The sequence below is a fragment of the Diadema antillarum genome, unplaced genomic scaffold, assembly GCF_040938485.1.
Source record: "Diadema antillarum isolate AM-2024a unplaced genomic scaffold, OU_Dant_1.0 seq00000884_RagTag, whole genome shotgun sequence".
Taxonomy (NCBI): domain Eukaryota; kingdom Metazoa; phylum Echinodermata; class Echinoidea; order Diadematoida; family Diadematidae; genus Diadema; species Diadema antillarum.
In genome coordinates, this window is record NW_027271748.1 from 1 (window position 1) to 24,433 (window position 24,433).

Sequence of the window (24,433 nt, forward strand, 5' to 3'; positions counted from 1 at the left end):
AAGTTGGCACGTCGTTGACTGAGTCGGACGTGCGAACGTGGCACATAAAGAGTTAAAGCCACTCACATTTCCCTGAATATTTTTTTTTTCTGGTTAACTTTTTTTGATTGAAAAATCCTAATGTCATTTATTTCACCAAAAGTGTTTACCAGATCGTGTTTGACAGTTCCGAACTACAAAATGTCTTTCGTGTGGCAAGGGGAAACCCTTAATTCTCACCCGCGTGTCCTCGCAGCACCCTCCTCTCGCAGCTCGATCCCCCTCCATAGGCAGGGGCGGATCCAGGAATTCCCTAAAGGGGAGGCGCCTTTACAAATTAAAGGGGGAAAGGGGCGCAAGCTCCCCATTTTTCTTTTTTATTTCTTTGTTAAAAAATACTGGCGCCCCCTCTGGATCCCACATTGATAGGTCTTGTATAACACTAAAGTCTTGATTGACAATAAACCTTATTCCACCAAAAAGAAGAAGAAGAAGAAGAAGAAAAAGAAGAAGGAGAATGGAATCGGATAGTTGAGATTCCAATAATACGAAATAAAGCTCCGTCTTGTGGAGGGGATATCCTCCACAGTAGACTCAATGCACCTGAGTGATGCGTACCGGGGACGGGGGGAGGTGGGGGGGGCGGGGGGGGGGTTCACATCCTTAGAATATGCAGCCTAAACACTTTTCTTACTTTGTGACAGAAAAAAAAAATCAGATGTTCATCGAAAATGTGCACCAGTCATTGAATTTCACATGTGAAAATGCAAAATCCCAATCGTGTAGGAGGGAGATACCCGTCCCTCCATAAAAGCACCCCACCCCCCACTCCCCCCACTCACTCCCCCCCCCACCCCTCCCCCCGCTCTCGGTCGCTCGCTCCCTATAATATAATCATCTTCCAAGTTCCCCCCCCCCCCCCATGAATAACTGTTGCTATGATCGGAGATTACATAACATTTAATTATTTTTTTTAAATATTTTTTAGTCTGTTCTCCTATCCATAACCAGCTCTTTATAAAGACCTAACAGGCATTTCTCCGTACAGCTCTTGATGAAAATGATCACGACTTCTGTTACTCCTATTGACCTATACGTACATGATACATGTATTGCTCTTTTCCTACTTCTATCCATTGTTTAGATCACTGTATGATTTATATAAAGTTTTTTTCTTAATGCTGTAATTATCTTATCGATTTTGTTAAAGTAAGGTCATCATTAAGTACAGAATTTAAAAAAAAAATTAATATCTTTGAAGACATTATTATAACTATCACATATATTTGAACTAAGTATTTTGTTTTTTCGTTTTTAAGCAGATTTGATTTCAAATATCTCAAATTGATAAAAATAGACATAGGCCCGGGTACCAGTACATATATCTGTTTTTGCATTTGGACTCTTCTATTCGTGATACGTGTACTTTGAATAAATCCACCGTTTGTGATAAACTCTCTGGGGTGCCTCTGCAAAAGCATCGCTGAGGGCGGTATGTATTATTGTGAATTTCCCGAATTTCCCCGGGAAAACTACTAGTAATCAACACAGCGCTAGCGCGCGGCGGCTGGGCTGGCCACACGGGTACACACACTACATGATACACGAACCTATGTGCCATATGTACCACAGCAAAACAGCACCGTACCAGACTACTTTCAAGAGCAAGACTCACCACTAGTGAGTACTGTACCATGTATTTCTCATGTTTATCATGTATTCTAAGATACAATTGTCATAGATTAATCTTTGTACTACTGTTTCAAGCTTTATCAACGGAACAGGGGCTATACTTTTCGACTCTGAGCTTAGTTAGTGCGAAATTGCCATTTTCCTAGTCCCAGGTGTTATATTTTCTGTATCCATGCCATGCACGTACTGCACAGCCATGTTCTTCTTCTTCTTCTTCTTCTTCTTCTTCTGATTAAGCCTGCCTCCTTCAATAGACTGAAGATTCTTGCAGACTGGTGCTATTTACATTATAATACAATGTATTTACAGATATTTACAAGCACATAGAAAATTTGACGAAAATACTAGCCACTGTGATCAACCGTTAGACGGTTTCGAAATGATCCCACAGATGGCGCTGAAACAATTTCTGACGACAGGGAATTCCAGTTCCTTACAGTTCTTGGGAAGAACGAATGGCGATGCGATTCAGTTCTCGAATATGGTACCTGGTAGGAGTGTGGTTGCGAGGCTCTCGTTAACTGAGTAGCCTGTTTGATGATATAGTCCTGTGCTGAAAGAGGAGTGAGATTATTGTGTATTTTGTACATCATAATTAGCCTGTCATTTTCTCTGTGCTGTTCCAGAGTGATCCAATTAAGTTCTTGTAGCATTTTGGTGACACTCGAGGTGTTATGGTAGCGATTTAAAGTGAATCGCGCAGCTCTTCTCTGGACCATTTCCACTTGGTGGATTAGGTTCTTGGTAGATGGGTCCCAAACTAATATGAATAAATGTTTAATATTATGTTGTAGCTGTACCTGATGTAGCTGTGTACTGTAATTAGTACAAATGTATACTTTATAGTATAGAGGGCCTATAAGGGTCTACTTCAATAACTTGGCACGGCCCGCACCCGATTGGTAATTATAAGCTGGTATTTCAACACTGGTAAGCTGGTTAGTCTAAATTTCTGTTGATCATGCCATTTTAGGTTTCCATGGACAAGGTACTACTAGAGATCTACTAGTTAGGCTCCTCTCGTCGTCTGTAGGTAGTGCTAACACTGTTAACAGTGTTAGTGTGTGACTCTGCTCTGGACTAATGTTAAACTGTAAATTTATTAGAATTTACTTATTACATATAGAATAGAGGGCGCTAGTGTACTTTCGCACCTGTTTGTCAAATGACCTCCAAACATGCGCAAACTCACCTTAGTTATTCAGTAACCTAAATACTTGCATCTGAGTGAGATTCAAGTCCACTGTCCAGTAGAAATGGAATTTTCACCATTTTGTCACTTATACATCCTTCTCGGAATAATCTCGATCGCAGCTACTCGCTCGGCGATAACTGCGTTGTGCACAGGAGCAGACAGAGCAGCACGATGTACAAAACACATGACAACGCAGCAGCGAGCACCGCGATTAATCTGAATATAGCTATCTCACAGTGACCACGGCAAGTTTTCCTATGGTGTCTTTAGAAAATACAATACTTTTCCACCTTTCTCTTGGCTTCTACCGAGACGCGGCATAGCGATCTAGGATTGGGGTTGTTCATATTGTGTGTGTGTTTGTGTGTGTGTTTTGTTTTATATACAAACTTCTTGATTTACCTTAATTTACCATGATGTTGAATCAAGGTAAATCAAGAATTTTTAATTTGATATTGACAATGAAGAATTTATGTTGCTATAATTTAGTGTGTACTAGTATTAGTGTTATTTTGCAATGAAATAATTTGTATATTAATGTTTATATGAAAAAGAAAGAAAAATAAAAGATTGACAAAGACAAAAAAGGTGTGTGTGTGTGTATGTTAATTGGTGTGAATGAAAGAAGATTGTGAAAATGTGATAAGTGTGAAGGATATAAGGGAAAGGCTAGGAAAAGGGGGAAAGGAAATAAAAGAATGAATACACTAGCAGGCTAGTGTATCAAAAAGTTAAACCCACAAAAAAATAAAACGAAAGGTTTACAAAATGGAGAGTTCATTAAAAGAAAAGAGGAAAGCAATTAATACAAAGAAATACAAATTGAAAACAAAGATGAATCAAACCTGGATGAGAGCAAAGATGAATATGAAGACAAGAAAGAATTATACAGATTGAAAAGGAAATAAAGGGAAAAAATAATTATTAGAACGACATGTAAGAAAAAGATTGGAGAGGATAGAGAGGAAAGGCCCTCGTAGTTGGAGGGAAAAACAACCCATGAAGGAAGCAAAAAACAGGCAGAAAGTAAATCTAAGTATACAATTGAGTTAAAAAGGAAATTGAGAAAGATAGAGAAGAGAAAAATCACAAAGAAATGATTGCTAGGAAGGAAGGGGGAATACATTCTACCTGAAAATAAAAGAAGAAAAGAGAGAAAAGAAAGAGAAAGATATACTGTGAGTGACCGCATACACTCGCACACGCGCTCATTCAACCGCCGCCATGTAGCTACAACCGCTAACGGAAGACTTGGCCGAGGACAAGGGGAAAAAAAATTTAGCTTTTCAACAACACCATACAAAAAGCCGCTGTGTCGCTACATTCAGATCAATTCGTAATTGTGCTTGTGTACAGAGCAGAGCAGCAATTCCAGCGAATAGCGATCAAGATTATTTTTCCAATGATTTTCCGACACTTGTAAATGCTAAAAGTGTAAAAACTTAACGTATATTCGACTTTGGAGACTCAGATGGAAGTATTTTAGGTTACTGAATAACCAGGGTGAGTTTGTGCATGTTTGGAGGTCGTTTGACAAACAGGTGCGAAAGTACACTAGCGCCGAATAGAGTAGTATTACTAGTAGTAAACAGCCCCAATTTTCGGCCGGCCTCCAAAATCCGGACACTTATCACTTATCACAAGACAGCAACAAGACCCTCGTCCAGTTGCTGAACAGGCTTTGGCCTTTGATGAGAAGCACCATACCATAGAAGTAGAAGAATCAAATTTTACTGTCACAACACATGCATATCACATCGATTCACATACTAGTACACTCGTTCACCACAGGAAAGTGCCTGAGTCACCTCCAAAAATCCATCTAAAATCCCAAATTTTGCCATCAAAAACGCAGAATCGCTGCAACTTTTCCAAAACGCGCACGAATTAGGTCCCATGTAAAATATCAAGGTCGCCGAAAAAGCGCTAAAAATTGAAAAATTAAGCCGTTCTGTTGCGAGATTTTTCGCTTATTGCAAGCTCAGAGTGTGATGGTATTCTCAAAAACACAAAAAGAAAAACAAAATCTCTGTACGTGCCGATGCAGTGAATAATTGTACAGGGGCTGAATGCAAGTGCAGAGTCACCAAAATGTGGACACAAACCGTCGCCGCAACGTCCCCAATGCAACCATGCGCCAACAAGGTTTGGCAGGTGCTCATTTTTCAGTGGCCTTGTGTGCGTATTGACATTGCGCGCGTGTCCGCATTTTAGAGAGGCTGTCTGAATTTTGGGAAATTGACAAAGTGATAATATTTGGGGGTTCTGTGAAATTTTCTGATGTATTTAACAAAATCAATGTTGGGAAAAAGTAGGTTGATATATTTAACATGCATTATTATAGATATAATTTTGTAGCGTATTATTTGAGTTGAACAAATATTGCAAAAAAGCTTTAATAAGTGTCCGAAAATTGGGGGTTTTACTCTAGGTCCAACAAGTAACATTGTTAGAACTGTATGTTTTTATCAGTCATAGTGTTTACAAATAGTCATCAGGGTGGTCCACGAGGGGTTTTAGCATGTCGCTGCAACATGCTAAAATTCTTGTGCAACATCCTAAAAAGCCAGCAACATGCTATGCAACATCCTCAAGAATTTGCAACAAGCTCAAAGTAAAAGTATTCAAAAATGTGCAAAACATGTGCATAACATAAGAAACATCAAACTACCTGGTACTTTAGATATTTGTGTGCAAAACATGAGAGAGAACATTGAATGTAAGCAGCACAAAGAGAGATAAGCAGCAAAATATTGCGTACTATGTACTCATCGTGTGCGCTCCGCGCATATTCAATTTCTGCAATATTCTCAGATTCTGAGCTTGCAACATGCTAAAATTTCAAGTTGTGGACCACCCTGGTCATTCAACTCATCAATTGCTCACTATCCGTCCGTCTCCCTAATCTGTGCTAGAGACTGGAGTGTCCAGACACCGATCTATATTGTAGAAGTGGAAATTTTCGCAGTGTAGAAATATTCACATATTTCATGCAACCAGAAGCTTGCATGAAAATAAAAGCATGTGAAAACTTTTGTATGCCATATCTACTCCAATAATTAATGTCCTGATTGGGAATTCACGTAATTAAAGACATGCAAAGTTCATCTTTAATACCCACCTGGTGAAAATAGCCACTTTTACTGTATTCTTTCCTAAGCAACCATATCAATGATAAACTTTTGCCTCTTTCATCTGAGTTACATTTTCAATCTCTGACACATTGAGTTATAACTTTTCCTAGTTTTTGTACAGTAGTGCATTATTGCTGAATTGGCACTGACTGGATTTTGAGACAAGTCATAAGACACAGATTAGATATAGATTATTCATATAGGGTCTAGATCTACAGTTTACAGTTTTTTAGTTCTAGTTATGATATTATCACATTCTCATTATTGGTCTCGTCCTTGGTTGAAAATCAAGATAGATGTCTAGATGTCTCCATATCATTCTCATGCGAGTCACATTGAGGAGCTGTTGTACTGTATGTACAAAAGTAGCTTAGTGCAGTGGAAAAGACCACAGATTATCAATGATGATTTCACTGGTTTTAGTCCCCTGGCTGCCACTGTTTGTATCTGATGTACTGGGGGGGGGGGGGGTGTTTCATGAAGAATTTAAGTCGAACTTAAAATCTTAGATTGACTAAAAATTATGGTATACTGTGTCTGTCTTCAATGTTGCTGAACTTTGTAATGAAAATGATGATTTTGGAGACCTTTTTTCAAGTAGCCATCGATAATACAAGATAAAATAAATAACAAAGGAATTATTCTGTAAACATTAAATGACATTTTGAAGCGGGCGGTGATTAGGCAAATAAAAATGAATATTTAGTCAATCTTGAATTTTAAGTTCGACTTAAATTCTACTTGAACCCCCCGTCTTTCGTTTTCAAATGATGGAATTATATATACCATGTGTCCAAACTTATGTCTTCATTCTTTTGTTTGTGTTTAGGCATGGAGGCATTTCTAAAGGGAGGAAGTTCAAAGGCAAAGGCAGCCTCCAGTTCTTCATCTGGACAGAGCAAGCAGCGGCAGGTGCCTTGGGTGGAGAAATAGTATGTATCAATTGCCATGTTTTGTCCTGTGTGTGAAAGAATACTTAAACTGCACCATATGCTGCAAAGTGGAAAAGAAAATACGAAGGAATTATACACTTTTATGTCTGAAAAAGTGTGAAAGTAGATGTCTGGTCAATATGATATATATTATACATTTTTTTTTTAACTTCCTTTATTTTGTTTTCTTGTAATTTCCTTGTTGGGGGTGATATTGATATCTCATTTTCTCACTAAAATCCTAATTTTATAGTGCAGAAATGGACAATTTTCTTCGAAATATCTTGGATATCACAACGTTGTCATCTAAGTGTACTGAATGGTGGGAAAGGGCTTTGATTTCTTAGAGAAAATGTTGATTAAAGTCAGTGAAAAAGATGCCATGATATGTTTACTGTAAGAGCTGTCATTTCATGTAATGAACATACATGTGCCATGCATCTGTTCAAGGCCCGCTTGTTTTCATTGCCTATTATCTTTAACCCTTCAAATCCCAGATGTCACCTTTCTGTGGTTTGATGCTTGTATTATCATATTTTCATCATTCATGCCTGATTTCAAGTTGACAATACAATTTTGAAGAGCAAAATTATCCAATTTGCCTCTCATTAGCAATTTCTTTTTTCTTCTGATTTTGTGCAGACTTGATGAATTTAATCAGTAATACATCTAATTTTTCTGCAATATAGAGTACATGTATACAGTACTATTGAGAGTTGCCAATTTGAAGAAGTAAAAAATAATAACTTCTGTTTGTGTTTCCTCCTAGTCGACCAAAGACAGTTGATGAAGTTGCCTACCAGGATGAGGTAGTGGCTGTCCTGAAGAAATCTCTCCAAGGAGCTGATGTAAGACTCTAGCAGCATCAAATTGCTCTCTTAGGCAAGAAATCACAAACCTAGTTTACATTCAGTCTATGGAATATGCAAATTTAGACTGAGTAAATGTGTGTGATGTATAGTATCACGCACACCAACAGACATCTAGTGATGTGCATGTGGGTGTGCAGAGTATGCCTATTCTGTGCTCGTTTTCATTAATGGACTGAATTTAAACCATGGCATTGACTTACACTACCTTTGTGATTTCAGGCATACAAGATTCCTATTTCATTTGATGCATAACAGTTTTGTTGTATGTTGCAAGTATTTGAATGGCCTGCATAGTGATTTATTTTTTTTCATAAGAATTTAAAACAGGTTAGTTTATCAAGGTAGTGTAGTGTAAAATCATAATATTTAGAGTATCTGCACCCGAGATAAGTGGAAACCTTAGCACTTACATATTGAAGAAAAAAAAAATTGAAATGACTTTCTTTGTCCGAATTCTCCAGCTGTGCTATCCATACTCTGTTGTCGTACATACTTTGAAGGGTAGTACACTTTAATGTACTATCCCTGTGATTACAATCCAACCACTGTCTTGATTTACAGCTACCAAACATGTTGTTCTATGGGCCGCCAGGAACGGGAAAAACGTCTACCATTCTAGCAGCTGCAAGAGAATTATTTGGGTAAGCCCGTAGCTATCATCTAGTAGGAAATCAATTTGGTTCTTAATAGGGACTTTGGTTCCATGGTAGCTAGGTAGGCCTACTGTAAAAATGGAAATTTTCACCCAAGAAATTTGTCACCCTTGGCCATTGAAGATGAATTTCACATATTATTATTTTGCAGAATCAAAACATAAAGTAATGTTACATAGCAAAGAAAGAAATAATAATAACAACTGTGTGCTTTTATTTTTGTATTTATTTCTTGTTTCACAAAATGTGTGTACATTTCTAGTTTTACAATAATAGAAGGAGAGGGGTCTATTTTAATCATTGTGTGTGTATGTATGTGTGTGTGTATTATGTGTGTATGTGTGCATGATGTTTGATGTCATGCATTCAGATTGTAAATATATACGTGTTTGAGTACTGCAGTTTGAGTGCTGAGTACCAAATCCTTGATATATACGCTTTTCATCTTGCCCTCACTTGTTTTAGAGACATCATACATTTAAAACACCATGTGTGATGTATTTATCTGTGGACAGGTCTGACATGTATCGGGCACGTGTCCTGGAGCTCAACGCCTCAGATGAAAGAGGGATTGGAGTCGTCAGAACAAAGGTCAAGAATTTTGCACAGACCACGGCTAGTGGGGTCAGACCAGAGTAAGTAGTTGAAGATATCAAGTTGATTTTTTTTTTAATTCGAATTGTCTTATTACCTTGCTGAAATATACAATGCCATGACCTTTCAATACTATGCATATTCCATGTATAGAATGCCGTCATGTCTTTTTGTGTGTAACAATTTTGATTCTGCATGATTCATATGCTTGGCTAGAGTATTCAAGGAAAAAAAGAAGAAGCATATATTTGCAGTTCATTCACAACTACCAGAATGCTGATTTTACCTTTCTTTCTTCATACTGACAGAAACAATGATGATAATGACAATAACTTTTTAGTGCGCTTTACATCATATAGTCTCTATGCCTGTTGCTCATATGTGAGAAAGCTAGGAAAACAAAAATATATTAGATGAATTATGTGTATAGTAGGAAGTAAGCGATATAATAGCATTTACAACCACGTCTTAAAGACTGGTACTAAAGTTTCCTTTGAGTTACAAGTCTTGCATATAACACATGCATAGTATCAGATTGCTGTAATCTTGTCAAGCCATCACAGACAGGATTAAAAGTTTTATTGTTACTTAAAATACATTTTGATAGGAATGCCTCTTAGTACATATAGTATCATCTGATAGAGATATATTATATGAACGTCTTTCGTAATATGAAACTAGGTGATATGTTTATTTTCTGTCTGTTTATGGTGTTCTCTTTAAAAACTGTAGCGGAAAACCGTGTCCCCCATTCAAGATCATCATTCTGGATGAAGCCGACTCTATGACCAACGATGCCCAGGTAACTTGAAAGCGACATTCCATGTTACATTCTTTTGAAGTTGACTTTCATAGGTAGAGTTTAATCAAACAAACAGAGTGGAAGACATCCAATCCAAAGTTGTACCAAAAATAAGATAATGTTTGAATGTTTGAGTTGTTGATCTGTATTATTGTATAGAAAAGTAATTGTAGCGTCAACCTCACACGCCTCAATATCACTGTTATAGCCTCACCAGTCTTCCATTGACCTACACACTAATATCTACCAAATTTTGTCTTTTTGCATGAAAGAAAAATGAAACGCTTGTATTTCTTTAAAATAGTTTCAAAATAACCTAACAAGTACAATACTGAAAGGGTTGCAGTTTATAGTCGCCTTATTATGCCCCCCCAAAAAAGGTTTTATGGTATTATTTTTCAAAAGTCAGTTGAGAGAGTTGTGAATTGACATCATCACCTCAGATAATTTACCAAGATGGATGTAAGTAATATCAATAAACTGTGAGTAAATACACATGAAACCATCAAATCACATCACTTTTTCTATGTCCAATTGTGATGGAACTTCTGCCATTTTGTACAGATGATTTCACTGCATTTCTACAGTAAACTTGAACAATGAAAGGGACCCCACATAAAGACAGCTAGAGTTTATCAATGCTGCTGAATTTGGGCAACCCCTTTCTTTGTTAAAGTATTCTATTTGCTTTGGTAAAGTATCTGTACCCCTTATTCATTCCATGATGTGATATTGACACAAAAATGAGGCATGGTGCTAAATTACACTGTAACCATATCCAATATCCAAGCTAAAGCAGTGACTTTTTAAGCTGAAATGTCGATGGTGATATCTATGAGTATGATTACATGTGTGTGTTATAAAGCTTGTTGATAAACAATGACTTTGTGGAATTTTATTGTGAGGTGACTTCAAGAGGATGCTTGTAAAAAACGAAAGAAGTAGACCTACATTGCTGTTGTATCTTGCTTATGCTATCTGATACTAGTGGGATTTTCTGAAGCACTTTGTTGCATTATAGACAGTGGGCTTAGGAAAAATACGCTGTATGTACATTACCTGTAATTGTACAATTAAGGGATTTGTGTTTTTTCCCCTTCTCTTTCTTTCATAGTCTGCTTTGAGGAGAACAATGGAAAAAGAATCCAAAACCACAAAATTCTGTCTCATTTGTAACTACATCAGCAGGTAAGTTCTTCTTTTCAGTGAGCATTTGTGTAAGTGTTTGTGTGTTATCTTATTTCAAGAATTGTTGTGAGTTGGTACAAGTGTAGATATTAGGACATTGGACTGTCAAAATGAGGTCTATGGTTCAAGTCCCTCGGCTGCAACAGTTGTGCTCCTAGGCAAGGCACTTTATCCTCATTACATATGTCCTTGAGAGGGGACTTAGAGTTGTCAGTCCTGTGGTTGCTTGCTTACAATTATTCATTGCTTTCCTAGCACCTCCATAAAACAAATCAAAATACAAAGATACAAAACCCTGCAAAAATTGTCAGTAAATGCCAGGGAAAATGTGAAAAGTATATTTCAAGAGTCCACGTTCATCAACTTTGTTTCATCATCCAGCATGATTTTTCTGTTGCTGTTTCTGTGTCATGGTTTATGAACCCAAAGTAGCATTTTCCCCGTTGGGCAGAGAGGTTTGCACTGATTCCTTTGTAATCATTTTTCCTAATCTCTTAGTCCAGTATAAAGTCATCAACATGGATGTGGCTGACAGGTTGTTAATTGATATGGCAATGGATATCTCATTCTAGAATCATTGAGCCTCTGACATCCCGTTGCTCCAAGTTTCGGTTCAAGCCTCTCAGTAAGGACGTCCAGGGCCGAAAGCTGAGAGAGATCTGTCAGGCAGAGGATGTCAAATGCAGTGAAGAGGTAATATATCAAAACCTGCCATGAACGTTTAGATATATTTACCAACTGTACTCCAAAAGGTCATGAATAATTATATTCTGAGATTTTTTCTCTTTTTTTCCTTCTTTCTTGAAATTGAAGTGATGCATCCTCTTCTTTCATTCTTTCTGTAACCTGAATTCCATAATTATATATTTAGGGTTATTTTTGTCTTCTGGAAAATGACAGAGCCCGTTTCCAGCATGCTGTTAATATTTGTGTTTTTGTGTGTACAGAATCAGTCACAAAGAATTAAAAAAAGAAGGAGATGTTACTTTCACTTTTACTTTAAAATGTTCTTGGCATTTCATGTGTTTCCTGACACTATTAACATGTCTTGTTAACTCCCCCAACCCTACCAGCTCTGATCAGGGCACTGAAAGAGATCAGATGGAATTTTCCAGAGATAAGGTGATAAGTCACAATATGCTTGAAGTACACGGCAATGGCATGAATAATACCATAAGCAGAGAGGAATGTACTGAAAGTGTTTTACTTGAGAGGATGTCACAGTATGATGATGGTATCATGATGAAGATGAGGAGGAGGAGGAGGAGGAGAAGGAGAAGGAGAAGGCAGAGGAGGTTGTCAATGAGGATGAAGACAATTATGAAAGTATTAATATAGTGTGATGATGATGATTTAGATTGTAAATGGTAGTGATGAAGCTGTTGCTGATGATTTGAAATGCAAATGATATTTATCACAATTATAATGATGATTCAAATTCATGAAATTCTTCCGTTGAGATGCTTTCATTACAACTGATTGACAAACTGCCCTACATTGATGTAAATAAGCACTGAACTGATCAGTGTTTTAGTATTAGCCATGATAAAAAAAGATCATGGGCGTACATACTCAAGCAGGATTCAAACCTACGACCTCCGGATCTCCGGACAGGCGTCATCTCCACTAGACCACCGAGCTTCCGCCCGACAGATGATGTTGATCATGATGAGGAGGAGAAGGGAGGGAAAGATGAGATGATGATGTGAGTGATGATGATGTTGTGAGTGATGATGATGTTGTGTGTGGATAAGTGCAAGAATTATGAGACCATGACAATATCATCTAATCTCATTTGCATGGGTGGTTGCTGTTTGTATCTCTGTTTCACAGACAGACAAACACACGTACATGCACATGCACACACACACACACACACACATGCACATAGTATGTAAAACTTTAAAATTCCACAACTTTTAAGTTTAGGCACAATTTTGATAAAAACTTCTGCCACTGAGGTGAATTGAATTTCAAGAAAATTGTAACCATTGGAATGTCAGTGCAGGAATTAAGTGGGAAGTTGTCCTTCAAGTGCCTGGGAAGGGCTGTCTATAATTATGAGGCTGTGATGTCCGTAAGTCTATTACAAAATGCCTTGTGAGAGAAATATCCCTTACTTCAGATTTTCTGGTGAGAAAATGTCCAGTGTAAACTACTTAAAGTTTAACATCAAAGTGCTCTTCTGCATCCATAGACAGTAAAATCAATACCTACATACACATTCTTGAAAACCCATGTTTGTGTAGAATGCTTATTGTAGAGAAATAAAAAGCAAAACCAAAAATGAAATTACTTCACATGTATTTTTACAATGCCTAGATGACCAACTTGCACTTAAGTCGTCATACGTTTCTTAGTATCTGTCTGCGTTTGCAGGAAATTCTGTAATGTATCCCTTTTAAACCACATAATGCATGGTAGGGACAAGTAAATTTTCATGTTGGGTAAGGAGAAAAAAAAATGATAAAATTTACTTGCCTGATCCTGCAAGTGTATTCAACAAGTTCAAAAAAGTCTTAATTTTCCGAAAAGGTGAAATATGCGTCCCTGAAGCAAACAAACACAGGGCGCGAATAGGAGAAAAAGATAAAACAAAGCGATCGTAATAAAAGGTGGGTCCCACCTTTTTATTATGATCGCTCTGTTTTTAGTATCTCAACCATTTCAAAACCAGTTTTCATCAAATAAACGTTAAATTCCTCTTGGAATTACATGCTCTGTCATATTCATGAGAAGATTTTTCATTATCTCACAAAAAAAAAAAAAAAAAATCTAAGAAAAAAAAAAGTCAAGTCTCAACCATTATATCTCAATGGAGAACATGCTATGCCTGGGATCAAAATACCATGGTGTGCAAGCGCATGCCGACATGTTGTGTATAAGATTGTATTTGCAGCAAAATCACATAGTGACCTTAGCTCAGATTACCAACACAACAACGATCAGCTGATCGGAAAAAGAAAAATAGTGACAGGAAAAAACAAAATTGATTATCATGGTTGGTGACTGTTGACACATATAGTGATAAAACTCAAACCAATTCTTCAATTTAATGGATCAGTTATTGCCTGTCTGGTTATCACAGAAAGTTTGCGTTTTTGTCATATTCCCCTTCCCCATTGCCATTTTCCCTCGCACGTAACACATGGTGATTTAAATCTCATATTCTTTTAGATATCTTGATATGATCACTTAACTCGAGTAAACGCCCCGCTTAAGGATTTAAAGAACTTGGTTTCCTCATCAAAATCATTAACATCAAAACCAGAGTTCCGTGCTCTTCAGCCTTTCCTTTTAAAAATCCTAAGGAAAGATAGAGATAAAGTATTAACAAGAAATGTTCGGAGATGTCTATAGAAATCATCATAATGCCCACCCATCTGTTCTTTGTTGTTGTTGTTGCAAAAATGTTTAAATGCATAATTAATCACTGCTCTTTTTACCCCAGACTGAAGATAATAACAAATGGAATTTAAAGACCAAAGTGGTTGAGATTAATGAGAAATGATTATGATATTTTTTTTCTTTCTTTCTTTCTTTCTTTCTTCAGTTTTGGGAAAATAAGTTTTCTTTTCGAGCGAGTAAAAAAAAAATAGAAACAAAAAATATATATGTATGAAGATGAGATGTAGGCCTACTTGCCCAAAGGACAATTAGGATATGAATTTAGTGTGGAGCTCTGCATAATGCATGAAAATAAACCCTCTATACTAGTAGCTCTTCAGGTTATAGGTCTGAGGAAAAAATAACTTCCAGATGAAGACAGCGTGCATATATATTTGTGCTGCATTGAATGTGCTAAACAAGAAGAAGTAAAAAAAAAAAAAAACACGATATATTTTCTTTGGGGAAATGCGCTGTGGTGAAGAAAAGCTAAGTTAAAGACTGAAACACAGAAACTAAACAAGCAGAACAATGAACATTTGATGGAGTGCAGGACTACAATAAATGTCGCGCGGAAAATCACCTGATATCGATGTAGGAAACACGAGTGAAAAGTATAGCCGTTGTAGCAACATGACCGCTGCGTATGCCTTTGCTAGTTGGCATGAGTAAATGAAAAAAGAATGAATGAAAGAAAGATCAGTTAATAGTTCAAAATCTCTTGACTATGAGTTGAAGAATGTAGCCGCATGTTTCTTGGAGAACATGCTGTACGTGATGGTCTTAAATATCGATATTGTGAACCAAGGCTTTTCTTTCAGCTATATATGAAATTGCCACGGAATGCGCTTGAAGTTTTTACTTCAAATTTGTCTCGCGTGAAAAATTTGTTAAGAGTTGTTATGTTAATTACAACACAACGCGCCTTTCTCAGGCTCAAAAAGACGAAAGAACAACAATTGTGGGGCTTTAAATCAAAATTAGTCGTATTACGATGGTAATCAATGGCATCATACACACCTAAAACGCAGCTTTCACAATTTCTGTTTTACTAATGCCAGCATACAGGCTCATAATTAGGGTTTGTAGGACCCCCCCCCCCCCCCCCCCCCTTTTTTTGCGAATATGAAGAATCCGCTTTGGAGAAAAGAAGAAGATGGAAACTTCTTCCCTACGCTCCAAACGCAACAGAAGAGTGTGTATTGTTATTTTTGTTTTGTTTAAACTCGATCCACATAAATAACTTTGTTGGGTTGAACCTCCGGTTCCGCTTCGTCGATCTTTCTGGTTGAGAATCTTAATTCCGAGTGAATGACTGAGCGAGATATCTTGAGAGCCAGTTGCACGATGACACAATCTCCACCATGGCCCTGCGCAGCTGGGATTAGATTTTCAAAATGATTTGATCAGTAATCAGAAAATCACGAAGCAAATACATTGTTTTGTTTTTGTTTTTTAGTTTTAAGTGTGGTACTTCTTTTCTTTTTTGCTTATTACATTTCTCGTTATCCTATTTGAGAATACAGGCGTGGTGGCGTATTGTGATTAGGGCGGATCCAGGAAGTTGAAAGTGGGGAGCTTTACAAAACTAAAGGGGGGGGGGGGGGGGCACGCACCGCTGCGCGTCCGCCTGGATCCGCCGCTCGCTGGTGATAATCATGCCACCACTCCATTCATTGCCGTTTATGTGTTTTCATTGCCGGTGAGCGCTGTCCACTTCATATGGATAAATTAATATTTACATCGTGAAGACGCGTAAGTGGGACAAGATGCGGCTGATAAACAGCGATTTACCCATTCACATTTTCCATTCATTTTGTATCTGTTTTTCTTCATTTTTTTTATTTATTGAAATTCCTAAAAATATTCCTACAAGAGCGTGCACCATATCGTTGCATTTCGCATATCTAAAAATGCAAACACTCCCTCGTGCGTGAAGGGGCATCCGCTCCCACATCCTCCTGCCCTTGCTCGGTCGTTGGCGCTTACATGTTTTATTTGCAAATAATTTGATCGGAAAATTACAGCACGATAGCATTTACAGCGTTTAGTTTGTTTGGCGCTTTTCTTTCAAAATATTCTCTGAAATAACAAAAGTATCGCCCTTACTTTGTTGATTGCAAGTTTTCCAAAATTAGTTCCACCAATAAAAGTGTGCACTACAGATCTTTCTGCAAAAGCTCCCTTGCGCGGAGGGGGTATTCCCCTCCCGCACCCCCTCCACCCTCCCCCGTCCAGTCTCTGCGTTTACCTATACATATTTCATTTTCAAATTAGTTGCTTAGTATAAACGAGAACATTACGCCACAATAACTGGTCTGGCGCTTTTCTCGCTACTTAATTTTATATTCAACGTGTCGTCTTTGATTTTTGATTGAAAATTTCCCAAGTTTTTAACCAGAAGTGTTAATCAGATCGTCACGCGAAATTCAATTCTGTACAAATGTACTAAAAATGTACAAGCAATATGGCGTAGGAGGAGGGATATGTATCCCCTCCCATATTTCTCTCCTCTTGCGTTCTTGTTCCCCCAAATATCGAGCATATTCTCATAACCCTACCCCCCATGTAAACATTTGTTTTGTTTTTGTTTGTTTGTTTGTTTGTTTTTGCGTACGGCCATGAACTCGACTAACGTCTCCTGCATTCCTTGACATTCATTACCAGGAAGTGATCAACCCGGAAGAGGTGGTTGACATCTTTAGCAACGCAAATCCTAATATAGAAGGATGATGCTGAACATGGTAGAGATAATAGATTAGAACAATTCAGAGTATAGGCACGAAGATCAGAGACTTTTCTTCATACGAATATGGCTGAAACATATACGTCAACGCAAACAATGAATGGTTTAAAAGAAAAAGAAAATGATTAACTTAGGACGGTTGAAAGTATACCCCTCCCAGACCATACCCCAATATATTACTGTCTGGGAAGGGTATGTTTTTATTGCACGGCACACTATTTCTTCATGTGAATTATGGCTGAAGCGTACGTCAACTCACGAATCGATGGTTGAAAAAAAAAGAAGAAATGGTATAGGTTTTCCCGCCCAATTTCATCAGATTTGCATTTGATTTAACGATGCGATCATTCAAGTTCGAGTGAATTTGAGTTTGGGTGATATAGCCGTCCCTTATATTATGACTGTATTGTTACAACGATACTGTAATGGGATATAATGAAGGTGGAAGAAAGGTCGACAGGCAAGAATACACACAATGCAAATAGACTGAACTGAATGAATGAAACTTAGAAATGAAAATGAAATTACACACTTTCAATATATCACATTAAAAAAAAGATCCGTAAAACGCGTGGAAATAATTATGTTGATTGAATTGGAATGTTGAAATTGCGAAGTTGTTTTCCTATAATAAATGAAAATGAAATAACTGGTACTTCGGACGAAACTGAACGTCTATCCAGCTGGCGCGATATTGAATGTCAACTTTGAGTTCAATTCAATGAATTTCTCTCTATATTGAATGAAATCCGAATTTAAATAGAATGACTTAATTTGACATGAAACGAAATTGAATGCTCAAAGAATTGATATGAACCGTGAGAGTAGAGGAGTGACCAAAATCGCTTGATTTGAGCGCCTTTTCATTAATTCGAATGCAAATCTGTTGAAATTGGACGGGAAATTCTGTAATAATAATTCTCTTGTTCCTTTCAAAATTTGCCCCCACCCCGATCGAGTTCCGGAACCTGTTATATCAAGATTGATAATACGACTCCATTGACTACACGTATAATAGTGATTGTATGCTCTGGGACAACATAATACACTGTACCTGGGGCCCATTCACGAAAATTGATCATATAAGATTGATCTTACGATTGATGCAATTCAAAAAAAAAAAGTTACGCTCGAAATCAAGCAGAAGTATCTTTATAAAAACAAACTTACGATCAGTATTGATCTTAACCTCAATTTACTGAGTTACGCTTAGGTACTGTTTACCATTGGGAGCAGTGATTTTAAAAATGTTCAAGATTTCGCATTTGATGAATATGTGTAGGTCAGTTGTGTCAAAACATCCTACAATACAAAAATTTCGCAATAAATCCTAACATCCGTAAGCAGATATCACAATTTTCCTCATTAAACCATAACTGTAGTCGGTTTAGGCTAGAAACTTTTTATCACAACTATTGTTTACATTTTGTATATTTAACAATATTTAACATTGACTATTAATACTGATTCATTTTTTTACATTGTTGTTTCTATCCCTAACTCACAATTTATAAATATTTTGAAGCAGTAAAGTTCGGCTTTTGTGTCACCTGCAAATACACCTGTAGTAAATAATACCTTTAATAAATGGATCGTAAGACATGCTGTCGTGACTCTATATGAAACAGGCCCCTTTAGATGTTAAAACTTCCAACCAGTCAACGTGGTGACCGTATTTTCTTCTGACATAATGGCGCCGTGTCAATGTACTAAAAGTACACCTACGTGACGTGTGAACTGCTGGGAGAGTCGGCGCAGATCTCCTACCACTGAACTGATCTCTGTACCGATATCGATCTACCGGGATTATACCTAGGGCTCAGTGTGCGATACTAGTACCGTGTCCACGCGGCACACACACACACACACATAGCCATCACTACGTGTAAAATACATTGTATACTGGTAAGTGTGTACCGCAAAATGTCTTCGCGTGTACTAGTACACGGCTTAGCAGATGGGCGCGTCTGTACGCAGCCACACACACACACACACACACACACACACACGCATAAACAGCTACGTACGCTGTTATGTATTGGTTAGTGTGTGTATGCGTGTTTCAGACTTCGGCAAATAGCATCGTTTTACAAGATTTCTTAATGCGCCGTTTTTTATACAGATTTGTTTCAAGAACAGAAATATTAGATTTTTTATATTAGTTGGTTGTATGTGGTTCATTGTATTTAGCATTTTGGTAAGCTACAAATAATGCAAAATTCGTTTCCATACTCCAAGTAAAGAGGTAACCACGCTAACAATATTATGGTAAATCGCGGCATATATAAACAGTCAAGATCAATGAGCATGCGTGGTCCGGAGGTGGTGGACTTTACTCTCTCACAATTGTTAAAGTTTCACTCAGTGATTACAACAGGTTCATTTGGTTCACCACCACACCATTGACCACATTTTTGCCCCCTCCGTTTCTGACTTGATTACACTGTGTTGGTCTGTTTTCAAGTGTGAATTCTTAAAGACAAATATATGTGTTTTACATGAACCAAAGAGTTCAAAAAGCCACTAGTATTGTTTTTTTTTCCCCACATCTCATCAAAGTTACTGATGTTGAACTGTTAATTCCAAATTAGATAATTTGTAATCCTTAGAATGTTTCTATATTTCTGTATGGTACATTATTGCATGCAAGGTCCATGATTATTGAATGCCAGTATGTAAACTAGTGAGGAGGTGCTCTGAGTCTTCAAATTTAATTGCATTTGTGTGTACATATGTATATATATATATATATATATTCATAGAAAGAAGGAGTCGCGAATACGCCATTTGTAGGTCCAACAAGAAGGTTTATTCACAAAATTTACGGCCTGCCTCGAGCCTTCATCAGTGTATAATGAATGATAAGTCTGTTAGACTTTTTGTTGGATCTACAAATGGCATATTTGAGACTCCTTCTTTTTATCATAACATTCAAAATCTAACACATGGAAAATTCCAAGATTAACATCTTATATATATATATATATATGGGTCATTCTTCACACAATGTATATTTCTGTGTCCCTCTAGTTTTAAGGTAATTTGTGTGAAAATAAAAGGTAATTTCGTTACTTTCTGTTCTGTTTACAATGACTTACATTAATGTAATTAGGATAACATACAAAAAGGGATGACTTGTTTATCTTGACCTATTATTTTAGTTTTCCGTGTCCGTACCACTGAAAACCCCATGTCCCGGTGATACTACAAATATATATTCTAATGTCGTATTTCAAGATGGAAGCATGTTGAAACGTTTTAAAATACTTTTTAAATTCATTTCAGTATACCAATATCAAACAATTTAAGAAAAAAATGAAATTCAAATTCAAAATCGCGTGTCCCGCCATTTTGCGTCATCTCCGTCACGAACATTTAGGGCGCCACTAACGAAAAATGCCGCGTACCCTAGGTATACATGTTGAAGTTGAAAAACTCACCTGGTTTTCCCCCTATTTTAGTCAAGAAAGTTATAATTTTGGGGGGATTTGTGACAAAAGCCAGGTCGTACCTTTATTCAGCGTCATCTCCGAACGCTCAAAATTACATATCAAATCAAATTAATTTATAATTTTGGTGGCATAACGAGAGAGAAGATTATGCCCTCTATCAGCACATACGGTTCTTACTGGAGGTAAATGGATTAGGAAGATGATATGAGGCCATTAATTGTTGGATCCGTCATCTCCATTACGAAAAGTAACGGAGATGATGTTGACGGAATTTATTCTTTATCTCAAAAAAGCAATAAAGTGATATTAAAAACGCATGGTGTTAATCATATCGGAAGTCCTTTAACCACTGCTATTTATTTTATATTCATTGCATTAAATATCTAACCTGAAATTTGTTTTATGCTATATTAGATTACAAAATGTCATCTCCATCACGTCACATTTTGCATATATCACTGCAGTGCTAACAATTGCAAGTTATTTTAAATGAAGAAACACCCCATAAAGGTTGCACCCGTATAAACTGAAGTCAACATTCATCGTGATTTTCCAACTTTATGAAAGATTTTTCATTTGTGAGACACTTTTTTTTCAATAATTTGCAAGACCAGAAATATGCACTTAGCAAAGAATGATCCACATATATATATATACACACACACACATATACACACTGTATAATAATAAACTCCCATTTTCCTTGCCTTGTAATTTGTAATCTCTTTTTTTTCCCCCGCAGGCACTGGATGCCATCTTAAAGGTCTCTGAAGGAGATATGAGAAAGTCCATCACATTTCTGCAGAGTCTCCACCGCATGCAGAGGGAGGATGGCATTCTCATCCAAGACATCTATGAGATTGCTGGTGTAAGCTACACTCTGCTCATTCATTGGCTCTATTTATTTATTTATTTATTTATTCATTAATTTATTATCTATTGAAAGATATTTCATTAAAAATCATCCTTGTGGACATTTTTACGTGAAATCAATTTGGATATGTTAAAACGTATATAAAACAAAGGGTTACATATAATAACAAAATATCAAAAATATGCATATTAGATATTGCACTATACAAATGGAACTTTACTGTGAGACCAAAGCAAATATTAAAGGTTGCAATTTCTACTTAATTCATATATATATATATATACACATGATAAAAGAATAAAAGAATTATTATTGACCGGATGTGCTATAAATTAAACTTAAAAAATTGAAATTAAAACAAATATATATTACCATAATCAATTTCAATGTACGCTTTACCCTGTCTCTAACACCACTGTTCTCAATACTACATATGATTAAAAAAAAAAAAAACCAACTTCTTCTCCTTCATGCTCATCCTACTGAATATGCTAATATTTCCGGGTGCAGATAATTCACAAATGAGGAGGTCATAGACATATTTGCGAGTGTTTTCAAGAATTAATATGATGCTAACGTAAATACACTATTACCCTAGCGCGAGGAGACATTTTTGTGTGTTGTTAAATTTACGATCCAATTTTAATTTGCAAAATTCGCGTAAAAATCAAACCCTTGCAAAAATAACAGCTTGGTATTCTTGGTTTAATAGTCACACACATGATTTTACAATTATCAAAATAAGAACACCCATTACTCTATTGCTATAACAACAATTTATATTATATTCACCAAAGATATGTTATTGTTATTACACAAAATTTTGTGTTTATAACGATGAAACTATTTAAAAAAATGTATTCCAGCATTGCAGAAATAATAATAATAATAAAAAAAAGACAAACACGTGCACAAAATAAAAACTCTACTCTTTCTTGAGGAACATACCAATGTGTGTGAGGAAAAATACAGAAGGCTATATGTATATGCCATGCCAGACATGAAATATATATAAAAAATCCCAACTTTTTGAGCATTAAACTAAATTAAGCTTGAATAGACTGTTGAATATACACTGTCTTGTTATGGCAGGGATGGCTCATCCTGCACTGGACAAACCCACATTTCTTAGTATAGATCATGTGCAGTAAAGTCATGAAAGTATTTTTTGGCATTATTTATGTTTTTTTTATTTTTTTCCAAGTCTGAAGACTGCTTACAAACTACCAAGAGACTCTCTCAATGTAGGCATATGTAGAAAGGTTTAATAATGGCAGGTGAAGTAGCCACATTATTTAATGTTTGTCATACATCAGTAATACTGTAAAAGTGGACATTTTTGTGTGAGTAATTTTTCACACTCAGTTGGCCAAGATGAATTTAATGTGTTTTGAATTATGCGGGATTAAAATATTAAAGAGTATTACTATGACAAGAAAATAAATTTGTGTGGTTTTATTTTTGTACAATGTACTAATTTCATATCACATGAATCCGCAAAAGTTTCTACACTGCAAAATTTCCATTCTTACAGTAATGGATGAGCTGCTTTTTGATGTTATGATTTAAATGCCGAGATAATTTGTGTCATATGTTTTTTCATGCTTACATGCATTATCCTCATTTAAGTAAATGCCTCCTGTGAGTGATGTTTTGGAGGATGATCTTGTTTGTTCTTTGGTCTGCAGGTGGTGCCTGACGATACAATAAAGAACCTGATCGAGACGTGTTACAAAGGTTCCTATGAGAAATTGGATGAGACCGTCCAAGATCTGCTGCAGAACGGCTACTCCGCATCGCAGGTTGTTAGTCAGGTAAGATCCATCGGAGCCCTGCTGGAACTGTGATTGAATATTTACTCACTAACGCTAGGTAGATCTGGCCACAGTTATTCTTTATTTCAATGCATGCTGAAGAATCAAGTGGCAACAATGGCTCATTTTTAAAAAATCCATCACACTTTTCAGTTTCATCTGTTTGTGTGCCTTACTACAATTCATACATGCAAGTGCAGTACTTACTGAAAAATTTTCATAAATCTAGGATATAAGTGGGGAAAAAACTAACTAAACAGAGCAAAATACTAAGTGATTGTTTGGTAAAGTTCCTTTTTATTTTCATTGTCATGATACATATTTACAGTAGCTCACCATTTGCAAATGCTATCCATGTATTATTTTGCCTTCTGTAAAAAAAACAAAAACAAAAATAAAACAAAACAAAACAAAACAAAACAAAACTAAACTAAAACAAAACCAAAACAAACATATATAAAAATCCTGAAAATTTCATTATTCGATTTTCTGCCATTCTTAAAAGGGAATTTACCCCAAACGAATACTGGATTATATCATAATCTTCAGTGATGGAACTTCACTGATGTGTTCAACTAAAATGTCTGCATTCACTTAATCCACATACCAGGTATATATTTGGGGTAAATTCCCCTTCTAAAGAGACCTCCAGATGATTTCTAAACTGCCACACATGACAATATAAAATAAAGCAAAATGAAAGTGTGTTTCAACCTTCAAAAACAAACCAGGGTAGTTCCTTTCCCACAAGATCTGGCCTAGTTAGAAGCAGATTGCCACACTGCATTGCACACTTACACCAATACTATTTCAGGGTCACATCCCTGCAATGACAGCGATAATGTCCTTCAGTTGCATGTTTATCTAATGAGCCAATGCTCTTCTGTGTGATTAACAGGTCTTTGATGTCATAGTTGAGCGGGGGGAGCTTACGGACAAGCAGAAATCAGCGATCGCAGAGCGACTCGCAGTCATCGACAAACGCTTATGTGATGGCGCGGATGAAGGGCTGCAGACTATGGATCTGTTCACACTGGCTATGGATCAGTTCTGCAGTGAACAGGCTTAACAGAATTGTTCCAAGGGTCAGAATAAAGTGAGAATGCTAACATTCATTTT

The 24,433-nt window shown here is 36.6% G+C and overlaps 1 protein-coding gene across 1 annotated transcript; it reads left to right on the forward strand.

Moving 5' to 3' along the window:
* The first annotated feature begins 1,604 nt into the window (after positions 1-1,604).
* On the forward strand, positions 1,605-24,383 carry LOC139740795 (replication factor C subunit 4-like). The gene is made up of 11 exons (XM_071651367.1): positions 1,605-1,659; positions 6,830-6,932; positions 7,702-7,780; positions 8,366-8,445; positions 8,973-9,092; positions 9,784-9,853; positions 10,968-11,041; positions 11,614-11,734; positions 21,369-21,494; positions 23,189-23,314; positions 24,213-24,383. Exons 2-11 carry the CDS (start codon positions 6,832-6,834, stop codon positions 24,381-24,383), a joined length of 1,068 nt encoding a protein of 355 aa, XP_071507468.1. The 5' UTR covers positions 1,605-1,659; positions 6,830-6,831.
* Positions 24,384-24,433: the final 50 nt, after the last annotated feature.